The sequence below is a fragment of the Lithobates pipiens genome, unplaced genomic scaffold (assembly GCF_037356315.1).
Source record: "Lithobates pipiens isolate NorthernLeopardFrog02 unplaced genomic scaffold, aLitPip1_a1.2 Scaffold_16, whole genome shotgun sequence".
Taxonomy (NCBI): domain Eukaryota; kingdom Metazoa; phylum Chordata; class Amphibia; order Anura; family Ranidae; genus Lithobates; species Lithobates pipiens.
Genome location: NW_027507748.1, coordinates 555,738,015 through 555,754,677, shown reverse-complemented (window position 1 = coordinate 555,754,677; position 16,663 = coordinate 555,738,015). Strand labels below are relative to the sequence as shown.

At 48.6% G+C, this 16,663-nt stretch overlaps 1 protein-coding gene across 1 annotated transcript in view; it reads right to left on the bottom strand.

Annotated features, from left to right (window-relative positions):
* Window positions 1–14,981, bottom strand: part of CCDC89 (coiled-coil domain containing 89) — a 28,443-nt gene extending 13,462 nt beyond the window's left edge. Inside the window, exon 1 of the mRNA XM_077483558.1 lies at window positions 14,378–14,981. Within this exon, the coding sequence (XP_077339684.1) occupies window positions 14,378–14,908 (531 nt within the window). The 5' untranslated portion in view covers window positions 14,909–14,981. The remainder of the gene's footprint in view (window positions 1–14,377) is intronic.
* Between the last annotated feature and the right edge of the window lie 1,682 nt (window positions 14,982–16,663).

Here is a 16,663-nt window from a genome sequence, read left to right as displayed (position 1 = left end):
CGGTCCACAATAGATAGGGTTGACGTGCACCACTGCTGACCGCTGCCCTATACTGCAGCAGTCCTTCAGCGGTATAGGGACTGACGTACAGTCTGCTAATCACTAACACACAACCTGCTTGTTCCACAAAAGTTCTTATAAGGACTGGTAACTTGGTATAGGGTGCTACGGTACATAGGCTTGAGTGCGGTACAGTCTGCTGTTCTGTAAGGACCGCTATCGGTCCACAATAGATAGGGTTGACGTGCACCACTGCTGACCGCTGCCCTATACTGCAGCAGTCCTTCAGCGGTATAGGGACTGACGTACAGTCTGCTAAACACTAATACACAACCTGCTTGGTCCACAAAAGTTCTTATAAGGACTGGTAACTTGGTATAGGGTGCTACGGTACATAGGCCTGAGTGCGTTACAGTCTGCTGTTCTGTAAGGACCGCTATCGGTCCACAATACATAGGGTTGCCGTGCACTACTGCTGACCGCTGCCCTATACTGCAGCAGTCCTTCATTGGTATAGGGACTGACGTACAGTCTGCTAATCACTAACACACAACCTGCTTGGTCCACAAAAGTTCTTATAAGGACTGGTAACTTGGTATAGGGTGCTACGGTACATAGGCCTGAGTGCGTTACAGTCTGCTGTTCTGTAAGGACCGCTATCGGTCCACAATACATAGGGTTGCCGTGCACTACTGCTGACCGCTGCCCTATACTGCAGCAGTCCTTCATTGGTATAGGGACTGACGTACAGTCTGCTAATCACTAACACACAACCTGCTTGTTCCACAAAAGTTCTTATAAGGACTGGTAACTTGGTATAGGGTGCTACGGTACATAGGCTTGAGTGCGGTACAGTCTGCTGTTCTGTAAGGACCGCTATCGGTCCACAATAGATAGGGTTGACGTGCACCACTGCTGACCGCTGCCCTATACTGCAGCAGTCCTTCAGCGGTATAGGGACTGACGTACAGTCTGCTAAACACTAATACACAACCTGCTTGGTCCACAAAAGTTCTTATAAGGACTGGTAACTTGGTATAGGGTGCTACGGTACATAGGCTTGAGTGCGGTACAGTCTGCTGTTCTGTAAGGACCGCTATCGGTCCACAATAGATAGGGTTGACGTGCACCACTGCTGACCGCTGCCCTATACTGCAGCAGTCCTTCAGCGGTATAGGGACTGACGTACAGTCTGCTAAACACTAATACACAACCTGCTTGGTCCACAAAAGTTCTTATAAGGACTGGTAACTTGGTATAGGGTGCTACGGTACATAGGCTTGAGTGCGGTACAGTCTGCTGTTCTGTAAGGACCGCTATCGGTCCACAATAGATAGGGTTGACGTGCACCACTGCTGACCGCTCACCTATACTGCAGCAGTCCTTCAGCGGTATAGGGACTGACGTACAGTCTGCTAATCACTAACACACAACCTGCTTGTTCCACAAAAGTTCTTATAAGGACTGGTAACTTGGTATAGGGTGCTACGGTACATAGGCTTGAGTGCGGTACAGTCTGCTGTTCTGTAAGGACCGCTATCGGTCCACAATAGATAGGGTTGACGTGCACCACTGCTGACCGCTGCCCTATACTGCAGCAGTCCTTCAGCGGTATAGGGACTGACGTACAGTCTGCTAAACACTAATACACAACCTGCTTGGTCCACAAAAGTTCTTATAAGGACTGGTAACTTGGTATAGGGTGCTACGGTACATAGGCTTGAGTGCGGTACAGTCTGCTGTTCTGTAAGGACCGCTATCGGTCCACAATAGATAGGGTTGACGTGCACCACTGCTGACCGCTGCCCTATACTGCAGCAGTCCTTCAGCGGTATAGGGACTGACGTACAGTCTGCTAAACACTAATACACAACCTGCTTGGTCCACAAAAGTTCTTATAAGGACTGGTAACTTGGTATAGGGTGCTACGGTACATAGGCTTGAGTGCGGTACAGTCTGCTGTTCTGTAAGGACCGCTATAGGTCCACAATAGATAGGGTTGACGTGCACCACTGCTGACCGCTCACCTATACTGCAGCAGTCCTTCAGCGGTATAGGGACTAAGAGTTTTGTCACAGGGTCATTTAAAAAATGACATGCAGAGGAAGAGGCAGGCCCTTCCGCAGGGGTGGTAGGGGTAGGGCAGGAGCAACAGGCTTGAGCCAAAGTGGGAAGTTGCAGAAGGTGCGTTCAATTACTTTAAAGGATGCACCAGACTTGGTTGAGTGGCTCGCTCAGCCTTACTCTTCTGCACCCTCCTCATCCTCTCGATCTGCACCCTCTTCTTCACTCTCTGCTATGTGCACCCCCAAAGACACTACCACCAACAACACGACCACCACCACCACCACCACATACCTTCCGCTTGAGTCACTGGAATTATTTTCCGATCCATATCAAGAGGACATTTCTGATGCGCAGCCACTCTTGGTATTGGATCAGGAAGAGGAGGTAGCAACAAGCGCTACTCAGCAGTCTGACGCCAGTACCCAGATCAGCCCAAGGAGGAGGTTGGTCCCCGGTGTTGCTGCCTACTCTACTTATAGCGGTGGGGAAGGTGACGTTGATGATGACGTGTCTAGTGATGTCACGTGGGTGCCCACAAGAGAGGAAGAGGAGGGGAGTTCAGAGGGAGATATGGACCAGCAGATAGGGAGGAGAAGCAGCAATGACTTACATTGCACAGCAGGGACAAAGCAGACTGCAAATGTATCAGGAGCGAGTCATCGACCATGTACGGTCACATCTGGCGCTCCCAGGACACCGGCACATGGCTCCGCAGTGTGGGCTTTTTTTAACGTGTCCGCTGCTGACAATAGCGTTGCCATCTGCAATCTTTGCAGTCAACGCGTTAGTCGCGGTAAGCCCAATACTCACCTAGGGACGACCGCCTTAAGAAGGCACATGAGCAGCCATCACCGAGCCCAGTGGGAGCAACGGAACACACAAAGCCACACTGCAGGCTCTCACCGTCCAGCCTCGTCTTCTACTTCTCCTTCTCCTCTCTCCTCACAATTGTCCTCCACTCCACCTTCCATCACGCCAAGCTCACATTTTTCTGCAAAAAGGCAGGCTTCCGTGGGCCTAATGTTTGAGCGTAAAAAAATGATGACGCCGGATAACCCTCTTGCCCAACGGTTGGCGGCTGGCTTGTCAGAACTCATAGCCCGCCAACTACTGCCATATAAACTGGTGGACTCGGAGGCCTTTCGCAAATTTGTGGCCATTGGAACACCACAATGGAAGGTCCCAGGAAGGAAGTATTTCTCAGAGAAGGGCATCCCAGAGCTATATGGCCATGTTCAGCGGCAAGTGAATGTATCTCTGGCACACAGTGTCGGTGCCAAGATACATCTGACCACAGACACGTGGTCTAGCAAACACGGGCAGGGAAGGTATATCAGTTTTACTGCCCACTGGGTGAACCTTCTGACGGCCGTCAAGCATGTAACCCGTGGCACCCGTGTAGATTTGGTTTTACCGCCACGGATTGCATGCAGGCCTGACTCTTCTTCTCCTCCTCCTACTCCATCCTCCTCCCTCTCCTCCTCAGCTGCCTCCTCCTTTTCCGCTGCTAGCGTCTCTTCCACTGCACCGCCCAAGCTCCCCAGAACCTATTCCACATGCCAGGTGAGACGTTGCCATGCCGTGCTGCGTCTGTTGTGCCTGGAAGCAAAGAGCCACACTGGCCCGGCACTCCTTTCAGCTTTGCGTTCACAGGCAGATGAGTGGCTAACACCGCTCAATTTGACAGTTGGTAAAGTGGTGTGTGACAACGGTGCCAATCTGCTTAGCGCATTGAAACAGGGCAAAATCACGCACGTGCCGTGCATGGCACACGTCTTAAACTTGGTCGTGCAGCGATTCCTTGTCAAATACCCTGGGGTCCAGGACATCTTGCGGCAGGCAAGGAAAATCTCGGCCCATTTCAGAAGATCTTACACGGCCATGGCTCGCCTTGCTGACATTCAGCGGCGACACCATCTGCCGGTCAGACGTCTTATTTGCGATTGCCCGACGCGATGGAACTCAACCTTCTATATGCTTGATAGGCTGCTCCAGCAGAAACGTGCAGTTAACGTCTACCTGTATGAACTCTGCGAAAGAAACGGTTCTGGGGAGCTGGGTTTTTTTTCACCGCGCCAGTGGCTGCTCATGCGCGACACATGCAGACTTCTGCGGCCATTTGAGGAGATCACCAAACTGGTCAGTCGCAGCCATGGCGCCATCAGTGACATGGTACCTTATGCCTTCTTTCTGGAGCGTGCATTGCGTCGTGTCATTGATCAGGCTGTGGAGGAGCAGGAGCGGGAAGATGAGGAAGTCGCAATGCTGGATGAATTCCCAGGGGGGGCTACTCTATCTGAGACAAGTCAACAACAGGAGTCTGATGAGGAGTCAGAGGAGGATGGTGCCGGGGCGGATGAGCAGGAGCAAGAAGAGCATGCTTTAAACCTTTCTGGGATCCCTGTTGTGCGAGGATGGGGAGAGGAGAATGAAGAGGACGACATTATCCTGGATGATGAGCAGGAGCCAGGCCACCACACCGCTTCCACTTTAGTGCAAATGGGGGCCTTCATGCTCCAGTGTTTTAATAGGGACCCCCGTATAAAAAGCATGAGGGTCAAGGACCAGTACTGGGTGGCAACGTACTTAGACCCCCGGTACAAACACAAAATGGCGGAAATGTTACCGCCGTCGCAGAGGGCTGTCAGAATGCAGCACTTCCAGGCCTTGCTTCGAGAAATGCTGCATTCTGCTTTTGCGTGCGCTGGCAGAGGAGCAATTCCCACTCCCAGAGAAGGATTTGCGGGTACCAATCCAACAGCGCCTGCAAGAAGAGGCCGGTTTGAAGATGTGTTGGTGACTTCGGATATGAGGTCATTCTTTCAGCCGACCCATCGACAGGTGTCATCCGGATCCAGCATCAGGGAACGCCTAGACCGTCAGGTGTCCGACTACATTGGGTTAACGGCCGATGTGGACGCTCTGAGGAGTGATGAACCCCTAGACTACTGGGTGGGCAGGCTTGACCTCTGGCCAGAGCTTGCCCAATTTGCAATCGAACTGTTGGCTTGCCCCTCATCCAGTGTCCTGTCCGAAAGGACGTTCAGCGCAGCAGGGGGGATTGTGACCGATAAGCGTACTCGCCTAGCTCACCACAGTGTTAACTACCTCACATTTCTAAAAATGAATGAGGCATGGATCTCGGAGGAATTCAACACATGTGATCAGTAGACCATGTATATGTCTATAAACAATTTTTGGAATCAAGCACACAGACCTTCTTAATTCATTTGGCTCACTTCCCTGACCCAAAAAAGCACACCGTACTATATGCCCCTACCCTCCTCTTTGAAGAGGTTGAGCGGTGTCATATTTCTACTGGGGCTGCTTATTATGAGGGGTTCCCACCATCCCTGTGCTGTGCTGACTTCCTCCTGGGTGTTCTTATTATGAGGGGCTCCCACCATCCCTGTGCTGTGCTGACTTCCTCCTGGGGGTTCTTATTATGAGGGGATCACACCATCCCTGTGCTGTGCTGACTTCCTCCTGGGGCTGCTTACGGTGCTGCTGTCAGCGCTGTATGTCACGGAGCTGCTGTCAGCGCTGTATGTCACGGAGCTGCTGTCAGCGCTGTATGTCACGGAGCTGCTGTCAGCGCTGTATGTCACGGAGCTGCTGTCAGCGCTGTATGTCACGGAGCTGCTGTCAGCGCTGTATGTCACGGAGCTGCTGTCAGCGCTGTATGTCACGGAGCTGCTGTCAGCGCTGTATGTCACGGAGCTGCTGTCAGCGCTGTATGTCACGGAGCTGCTGTCAGCGCTGTATGTCACGGAGCTGCTGTCAGCGCTGTATGTCACGGTGCTGCTGTCAGCGCTGTATGTCACGGAGCTGCTGTCAGCGCTGTATGTCACGGAGCTGCTGTCAGTGCTGTATGTCACGGAGCTGCTGTCAGCGCTGTATGTCACGGAGCTGCTGTCAGCGCTGTATGTCACGGAGCTGCTGTCAGCGCTGTATGTCACGGTGCTGCTGTCAGCGCTGTATGTCACGGAGCTGCTGTCAGCGCTGTATGTCACGGAGCTGCTGTCAGCGCTGTATGTCACGGAGCTGCTGTCAGCGCTGTATGTCACGGAGCTGCTGTCAGCGCTGTATGTCACGGAGCTGCTGTCAGCGCTGTATGTCACGGTGCTGATGTCAGTGCTCTGTATTACGGTGCTGCTGTCAGTGCTCTGTATCTCCTGCACCCTCTTGTTTGCCTACCCTGGTCCCTGACCTTCCCTCTCCTCCATTGCCTTCATTAGCTCCATAGTCCTGAATTGTCAGAACAATTTCCCAAATAAAAAAAAAATGCTTGTAGTTATCGATCCCAAATTCACCTCATACATGTATTATGCTATTGTCCAGGTGGTGGGACTACGTGCTACCCCCTAATAATTACCCCGTGGCCGCAAATTCGACCTAAAGGTTTGCGAAATTCGCCTCCCTTTGAAGTCAATGGAGCCCGCGGCGAACGGTCGTTTTCGCGAACGTTTGTGTCCGTTCGCGTTTCGCGTTCGCGAAACGTCCCGTCGGAAGTTCGTCCATCACTAGTGGCCTTGCTAATTTTTATGCTGATCTGGACCCCGAATGTCATCTTACACCTAGTCCTTACTGTTAATCATGTTGTATGCGATATTGTGCTGTTACCATTGTTAATCTATGTTATGCTTGCCTAGTTACAATATATTAAGTTTGCCTTTACTAACTGGTTTGGTGTCTTATTTCTTTGACATAGCTACTAATTACTACTATTGAATTACTTTCAATAATTTCCTGTGATATTATATGTTTATACACTCAACCTGGTTTGTTAGAAGGGCTGAGGTTCTTGAGTAGGTCGAGGCATTCTATCCTGCGGCTCTTGCGAAGGTAGCACTACATGCACAAAATACCAGACGTTATAGGCAGATTCAGGCAGTTGGGGTGCATTGCCAATGTGAACTAATGTGCATTGAATTACAGCAATTTTTTTATTTTGAGTGGGCTGTTATGCCCTACAACATGGGGTGTCACACTCATCTGTGCCTCATTCCAGTATTGGCTCTTTCCCTCTGTATTAGGATGCTGGCATGCAGCCAATCAGAAGCCAGGAACCACCTTAAAAGGTTAGCACATGTGTCTTCTAGACCGTTTCTGCGTCCCTCTGTGATCCCCATTTCTGCTTCCAAGCATACTCTCTGCATATCTGTGACTCCATGTGTTTCCAGCATTCCAAGTTCCTAGTATCCCTTGTGTTCCTTGTTCACATGTGACTCCTAGAGTATTCTGTGACTCTAGTACCCTGTGTTACTGTGTGCCCAGCACCCAAGTGCTTTCAGGGATTCTCCTGTGATTCCAGAACCCCAGAGATTCCCTGTGCTCCTGTGATCCCAGTACTTCCATAGACCTACTGCATTTCTGTGATCCCAGCACCTCAATGACACTCCATGTGTTCCTGTGATCCCAAACCCCTGGTTCTCCTAGAGAATCTCCTGTGCCCCTAAAATCCCAGCACCTCAAGTGCTCCCTGTCTTCCTGTGATCCCAGCACCCCTGTGACTCTCCATGTGTTCCTGTGATCCCAGCACCACGGTGCTCCCAGAGATTCACTTGTTTTTTTGTGATCCCAACAACTCAGTGGTTTTATAGACTCATTTGTGTTTCTGTGACTCTAGTACCCCTGTGCTCCTTCAGATTCTCTGAGTACCTGCTTCTTGCTCTGTCGCTGCATGTTCAGGTGGGTCAGAGGGCCGCAACCTGGGAGCCATCCTGCAACAAAGCCCATCACATCTTGCAGGGTGCTCTACCAAAAAATGGCTTCAGCCCTTCACTTTAGCCCTTCTTAGAGCTAAACATACAGGCACCTAAAATCGAGTTTCTACCAAGTCCTTGGAGTATTCTGTCTTTCCTGTATCTGATGTCATCCTGCATCACGTCAGCCTCTAGCATCATTCTGTATCACTGTTGTCTTCTTCCACTCTGTAAACCAAGCTTCCAGTGTCTTCTTGGTGACCCGTGGGGAATCGATACTTCTCAGATATATTCCCCATTTTTCTGGTTAGCCTGTTCCTAGTGGTTATGGACTCCTGGCTGCAACATGGACCTGCACCATCTTCTTGCCATAGTGAACCACAATAAACAGAGAATTCACATCTGTGTGTTGTGGTGCAGTAAAACGCATCACACCCTATTGCATGTGAGATAATTCATAGCAATAGTCTTCCCCAGCCATCCTTAGAAGGGATTTATCTTTATTTTGGAGAGACTTCCTCTTATGCCGCGTATGTGACCGCGTGAATGCTCCATCTGACTTTTGCTGGCGGAATTTCGGCCAGCAAAATATTGAGAGCATATACTCAATTTTTCCAACGGAAAAAGTTTCGATCGGAAATTCCTATCGTCTGTAGCAATTTTGACACGCAAAATTGCTATGCATGCTCGGAAACAATTCAACGCATGCTCGGAAGCATTGGACTTCATTTTCTCGGCTTGTCGTAGTGTTGTACGTCACCATGTTCTTGACTGTCGGAATTTGGTGTGACTGTGTGTAGGCAACACAAGCTTGAGCGGAATTCCGGCGCCTCCAGCACTAAATGTATGTAAGGGGTGTGGGGTGTACTGGAGGGTCTATTGATGTTGGTGGGGATATGTTTTTGTGTGAGGGCCTATTGTTGCTGGTGGTGGGATATATTGTTGCTGGGGTCTTATGTCGCTGGTAGGAATCTATTATTGAGGGAGAGGTCTATTGTTGCTGTATGCTGATTGGTCTATTGATGTTGGCAGCTGGGAGATCTGTTGTTGCTGCTGGGGGGTCTAATGTTGCTGGGGGTGGTATTTTGTTGTGGGTGGTCCATTGATGCTGTGTGTGTGTGTGTGTGTGTGTGGAGGGGGGTCTATTGTTGCTAGGGTGGGGGTCTATTGTTGCTGGGGTGGGGTTCATTGTTACTGTGGGATCTATTATTGCTGGGGTGGAGTCCATTTTTCTAGGGGAGTCTATTGTTGTGTTAGTGATCTATTGTTGCTAGAGATCTTATTGTTGCTGAGGGGACCTATTGTTGCTGGGGGTGGGGTCCATTGTTGCCAGGGTTGGGTCCATTGTTGCTGGGGAGAGTCTATTGTTGTGTGAAGGATCTATTGTTGTTGGGATGGGTTCTATTGTTACTGGGGGATATATTGTTGCTGGCTCCAGGGGATCTATTTGACTGCTTTTCTTGTTATTAGAAAAGAGCAAATTCCATACAAATTATTTAGCACCACAAAATGATACTTGGGGCAGTACTAGGAGGTGGGTAGGGAGTGGGGCCAAGGGATGGTGCTGAGAGGAGCGCAGGGTGTGTAGACAAGGGGGAACTCAGAAGAGGGGAGTTCCTGCACCTATTCTCTGAGAAAAAAAAGCCCTGCCTATAGGTAAGCCTTTAATAAGGCTTACCTGTAGGTACAGTAAATATCTGGTAAACGTGCACTGTTTAGGAGATATTTACTTTAGCAGCGCCAGTGATGTCACTAGCATAAGCACACTGCGTTCTCAATGGACAGTGTGCCATCCATAGCAAGACCCGCGTATGCGTGGGAGTGACATAATCGTGGCTCGCCCAGTCAAATGGACACAGCCCAAAAACCCGGAAGGGAGAAGATAGAAGCCTCAGGGGAGCCATGACAGCACTCTGCTAGAGGGCTATGTTTTCAGGTAAGTCTTTTATAATGTGCTTGTATGGGATGCATACAAGCACAGTATGCTAAGAATATTTTGGGCGATTAGCTGTGTAAGGCCCCTTTTATGCAGCTGTTACGATCAGGTATGCCTGCTAGTTTTTCAGGCGGACAAGATCGGAAGTTCTATGCAGTCCTATAGAGAGGTGGGTGTAAATGGACTTGGGTCCGTTTACACTTGCCTACTTCCAGGTCCGAACTAGGAAAAGGAAAATGGAAGAGGACTGTGTCCTTTTCTGTTGTAGTGGCCCTAATCAGAGGTAGCTGGATGTAAATGGACAGCAGAATCCATTTAAACTGAGCCACCCATAGAGCAGAATGGGGTCTGTCCATGTCTGCTCTAAAGAAACTGAGCAGAGAGATTGGCGATCATCAGGGGCGTTGCTAGGTGGCAAAAGGACCAGGGACTTCAGCCCAGAGTCCAAGCCGGAAACGGGGGGGGGGGGGGGGAGGTTGTATGGGACGCAGGTTGTTTTTGGCTGGGCCGTGACACTGACAGTAGTGACTTACATACACTAACCTACCTACACTGATGGAAGTGACCTACCTACCTGACCTACCTACACTGACGATAGTGACCTACCTACACTCACCTGCCTGGCCTGACCTACATACACTGCACATATGCATACACTAACGGTAATGACCTACCTACACTGACTTGCCTGACCTACCTACGCTGACATTTACATACACTGACATTTACATACACTGACCTACCTACACTGACATTAACACACACTGACCTACCTACACTAACATTAGCACACACTGACCTACCTACAACTGACATTAACATACACTGACCTGTCTGAGCCGTGGTGTCACAGCAGCCAGTCCTCAGAGGAGGACCTAAGGAGGAGAGGCGACAAGCCTGCCCGAGCGCCAAGCGGGGATGTGGCGCGGCAGCCTCTTTGTAATTCCCGCCTTCTGGAGCCAACAGTGCCTATGATAGACGTCACACGTCCCACGGTCCCAGTATTGGACCAGTGGGACGTCCATCATAGACGTGCAGGCTCCAGAAGGCGGGACCTTCTCTGGCACTCGGCCACGCTCGGCGGCACTTGGAATCAGATTGGTCCCGGCGCTCTCGCCTATCTTGCAGAGCTGACACTCGGGGTCATAGGGGGACACATTCGGGGGTTCAGCCCCCCCAGCCACCCCCTCCCGACGCCCCTGCCGGCAATGCCTTCACATGCGCTTCTCAGTCTTCTAAAGGTCCACCAGTCAGTAGAGGAGTTGGTTTGTCAGTAGGCCAGTGAGGAGCAAGTATGCACATAAGGTGGCCCTAAAATGTTTACTTTCAGGAGGCAAAAGACTGGAGAGGTGTTGGCACTCATATTACAGTAAATGCACCTATCTTTCACCATGCTGGGATCCGTGGAATGGCAGTGTGGGTTGTATTTTGCCAGAGGACCTAGAGAAAAAGGATAACTGTACATTGAATTATTTAAGACTAAAACTCTAGTTTATGTGTGGGGCTTTTATATTGTGCAAATGAAAAAAGTTAAGATTTAATTTTATGGTCTAATGGAATCATGGGCACTAATCTGTTTCACTGCTTGTACCTATGGAAATGCAGATTGTGCAAACAAAAAAGGTTTCAGAAGGGGAGCTATAATTCAGTGTAGGCCTTTTGATTCATTTAGTCCCCTTTCACCATAACCTTCAAGTTTTGGGCTTTTATTGATCCTTGATTAACGTTGGATCGGATTCAGAGCTAATCCTCCAGGCTCCAGCTTAGTTATTAATTATGCTTACCAAGCCAATTTGGATGAGGATCTGAGTCAGTCTGCTGCAGGTTCTGAGTGCAACCGTCCTGCCGCCTTTCGCGCTCCTTCTCTCACTATTTTATAATTACTAACCCCCACCATTCCCCACGGCACCACACTGCGCATGAGCGTGAAGGAGTGTCAGCGGCGCCGCAGAGCGCATAAGCGAGAAGGAGCGTAGGCGGTGCCGCACTGTGCATGAGCGATAAGCGTTCGCGGCGCCGCGCATGAGTGAGACGGAGCGTCGGCGACGACGCACTGCGCATGAGCGAGAAGGAGCGAGCGTCGGCCGGTGGGACGTGTGATGTCGATACAGTCACATGTGGTCACACGTCCCGCCGGCCAACGCCGCAAGGGCGAACGTGTGCGTCGGCCCCGCATGCAAGCAAACAGCAATCGTCTTACACATGTGAGGTATCGCCGTGAACGTCAGATCATGGGCAGTAATTCTAGCACTAGACCTCCTCTGTAGAGATAAAGTGGTAACCTGTAAAGGCCTTGTTTGTTTGATGACACTGCATGTGCAATTTTAAAGAGTGACATGTTTGGTATCGATTTACTTGGCATTACATCATCTTTTATATTTAACAAAAAAAATTGGGTTATGTATTGTGTGTTTTTTTTTTTTTTGCATCAAAATTAGAGCTGCGTGATTCTGTATAAAATGAGAATCACAATTTTTTTGCTTAGAATAAAGATCACGATTCTCTCAGAGTAACATCATCTTTCACATTATTCAAAGAAATTGGGCTAACTTTACTGTTTATTGTATTTTTTTATTCTTTGAAGTGTGTGTTTCGCAAAAAAATGCGTTTGAAAGACCGCTGCACAAATACAGTGTAACATAAAATATATCAACAACCGCCATTTTATTCTCTAGGGTCTCTACTAAAAAAAAAATGATATATATATATATATATATATATATATATATATATATATATATATATATATATAATGTTTGGGGGTTCTTAGCAAAAAGTAACTGTTAACTTGCTAGCAACAAATGTCAGGAAAAGGTTTGGTCTTTTAAGTGGTTAAACTGCCCTCATCTACCGACCGAAGTTCATTACTTTCATCTAAAATAACTGAGAGATACAATCTATGTCTTCTCTTCATAAACCCTCAGCTCAGTTTTTTTTTTTTTGGACAGCTCGTCTCTGCACTGTTTACATAGAATCATGGAAACAACTGATTAGCAATATGACATGTCAATGGTCCCAAAATATTGTCAAAAGTGTCTGAACTGTCCGTCTGCAATGTTGCAGTCACAATAGAAAAATAAAAAAAAATAAAAAAAATTGCAGATCACCGCCATTACTAATTAAAAAAAATAATAATAAAAATGCCATAAATCTATCCTATTTTGTAGACACTTTTGTGCAAACCAATCAATAAACGCTTGTGATTTTTTTTTTACCAAAAATATGTAGAATAATTTTTATTATAGCAAAATGTAAACAATATTTCTTTTTTTTTTTGTCAGTATTTTTTTGTTTATAGCGCAAAAAATAAAAACCACAGAGGTGATCAGATACCACCAAAAGAAAGCTCTATTTGTGGGAAAAAAAGGACGTAAATTTTGTTTGGGTGCCACATCGCACGACCACGCAATTGTCAGTTAACCACTTCCCATTCAGGCCAATTCTGACATTTCTCTCCTACATGTAAAATTCATCATTTTTTTGCTAGAAAATTACATAGAACCCCCAAACAAAGACCCTAGAGAATAGAATGGCGGTTGTTGCAACTTTTTATCTCGCACGGTATTTGTGCAGCACTTTTGTGAACGCGTTTTTTTCAGAAAAAAAAAAGTTTCATGCTTAAAAAAAAAAAACAGTAAAGTTAGCCCAATTTTTGCATAATGTGATAGCTGAAGATACGCTGAGTAAATAGATACCTAACATGTCACGCTTCAAAATTGCACGCGCTCGTGGAATGGCGCTAAACTTTGGTATTTAAAAATCCCCATAGGTGACACTTTAAAAAATTTTACTGGTTACACGTTTTGCGTTACAGAGGAGGTCTAGGGCTAGAATTATTGCTCTCGCTCTAACGTTAGCGGCGATACCTCACATGTGTGGTTTGCACACCGTTTTCATATGTGGGCGGGACTTACGTATGCGTTCGCTTCTGCGTACGAGCTCACGGGGACAGGGGCACTTTAATTTTTTTTTTATTGTTAATTTTACTTTTATTTTTTTAGTTTGACAATTAAAAAAAAAATAAAAAATGTATTACTTTTATTCCTATTACAAGGAATGTAACCATCCCTTGTAATAGAAATATGGCATGATCGGACCTATTTACAGTGAGATATGGGGTCAATAAGCCTAAAATAAAAAAAAATAAAAAACGATCCTGGCTTCCTAGCCAAATTGGCGCCCTTATTTTGAATGCAGAGGCCAGGCGTGACGTCATAACATCACGCCCGGCCTCCGAACGATCATAGAGACTCCGGGGATGATCTGGTCCGCCGGAAATCTCTATGGTATTATCCGGGGGCCGGCGGATCCTGTTACTGACTCACCGATGGAAGCGGTAAGTCGGTAGAAGCACCGGAGGGCGGCGGGAGGGGGGGCGTCCCCTCCTGCCTCCCATAATAACGATCATGCGGCGGAACAGCCGCTATGATGGTTGTTATGGTGCAGGGAATCGCCGGCTGAAAGCGCCGATATCTGAATGATGTCTGTGGCCTCAGGCATCATTCAGATATAACCACCGAAATCCGAGGCCGTCCCTGAAGTGGTTAAAGCGACGCAGTGCCGAATCGCAAAAAGTGCTCTGCTCAGGAAGGGGGTAAATCCTTCCCGGGGCTGAAGTGGTTAATAAGAATCTCCTGCTCTAACTACCCCTGTCAGTACACAGATGTACCTTCACCCTCCCGGCCAGTAGGTGGAGGTGTTGGCTCTTGTCTTGGATTTCTTCTTGCAGTGCAGCGAGTCTCTGATACAGAGAGTCCACTTCCTGTCTGTGGCGCTCCCCCTGCTGGTCGACGTGTGCATTGGCCGCCTGCAGCTGTTCCCGCAGCTCGTGTACGATGCGCTCTCTCTCCAGCAGCTCGGGGTGGCGCTGTTCTCTCAGCCGCTCGCACTCGGCCCGCAGCTCCTCGTTCTGCCGCTTGTAGGTGTCTTTGTAGCGGATGATCTCCTGGTGGTTGTCGGCGAGGAGGTTGAAGCGTTCCTCCAGCTGGTCGGCTCTCTTCCTCTCCGCCGCCAGCAGTGTGTGCGCCTCGGCACTCTTCTTCTCCAGCTCCTCGTTCGTTGTCTCCAGGCCCCGACACCGGAGCGCTGTGTCATCGGCTCTCCGCTTCAGCAGGCAGATGAGTTGGGACTGCTCGTCCAGCCGGGACCTCAGCAGGCCGTTCTCGGCCTTCTCGTCCCAGCTCTCTTTCTCCCCCGGCATGTTTCTGCTCTGTGGTGATTACAGTAGGCCGCTAACGTTTCCATGGAGACGGTGGATGCTGTTGGCGGTGGAAGTTTGCACATGCGCAGTGCAGACTCATAGGCTAGGCAGGAGAAAACACTGTTGATGGCAATTTTCACTTACAAGAGGCAGACCACTCTGTGCCTTCCCTCATCTATGGTATTCACAAACCCCGATAAGAGAACCTGTCATAGGAGTTGCTGCCATCAAACACCGAAGGCTGCCATTGCCTGACACCCGGGGGGTGGTTTTGGGGCACAATACTGTAGGTGATGCAAAAACACAATAAATTGCCCAATTTTTATTTAAAAATAAAAGCCAAGGTTGCATTGAGTAAATGGACATCCAACATGTCAAACCTTAACCACTTCTATACTGGGCCCTTTAACCCCTTCCTGTCCAGGGCAATTTTCAGCTTTCAGCGCTGTCGCACTTTGAATGACAATTACGCGGTCATGTGACACGGTACACAAACACATTTTTATCATTTTCTTCCCACAAACAGAGCTTTCTTTTGGTGGTATTTGATCACCTCTGGGGGCTTTATTTTTTTGATAAATGAAAAAAGACCGAAATATTTTGAAAAAAAAATTTTTTTTTTCTTTGTCTCTGTTATACAATTTATTTTTCTCCTTCACTGACAGGCACTGATATGCAGCACTGATAGGTGGCACTAATGAGCATTGACAGGCAGCACTGATGGACACTAATAGATGGCACTGATGGGCAACACTGATGATGAGGTATTGACAGGTTTTATTGCTGGGCACTGATTGGCACTGTGATAGGCACTCATTGGCACTTTGGGCACTGACAGGCATTTCTGATGGGGCACTGATTGGCATGTTTTGTGGCACATCTGATGGGGCTGTGCTGTTTTAAAAGCCCCCTATGGGTCATCAGTTTAGTGTTACGAAGGAGGTCTGGTGATAGAACTGTTGATTTCATTACGGCGTGCATGGCGATGTGTATCGCAGTCAACATTTTCAGCCGTAGGCGCCCCGCCCGTTTCCGTTCATATGTGGGGGTAGGGGCCTCAATTTTATTTATTTTTTTGTGCTTGGGTGCAACTCATTTTTTACAAGTACATTTTTTATTTGATTTTTTCTATCACATAGGGGACAAAAGATGATTTTTTTTGGTGACAGGTTCTCTTTAATGAGACATCCAGGGTCTGAAAGAATTGTATGATTGCACTGCATTGTATTTTTTCCCCAGCCTTGATGGCTGGGGAAACTGTCAACAGGGACCCGGAAGTGATGTGTGACAACAACTAGAAGGGGAGGAGAGCACATGTGTGTCCTCTCTCCTCCCTTCCCCCTGCCCCCTCTACCCGGCAACAACCACTATACAGGTCTTGGGCCCGCAGATGGATAAGCAAAGCCCGGGATCCATAGCGGGGGAGGGGGGCATTTGGGCGGGAGGTTGGCTCCCCTGGGCGAACTAACATAACTGCACGTCAGTTTGCCTTTTGACCACTAGGAGGCGCTCGCCTGTGATGCTGGAGCCTATGCGTTTGCCCGGCGGTTGTGATGCCCGCCGGGCACCCGCGATTGCTTCACACAGAGACAGATCGGAGATCTGTCAATGTAAACAGATCTCTGTGTTGTCAGAAAATGATCGGTTTCCTCACCCAGTCAGTCCCCTCCACCCACAGTTAGAATCACTTGCTAGGGAACACAGTTAACCTCTTGCTCGCCCCCTAATGTTAACCCCTTCCCTGCCAGTGACATT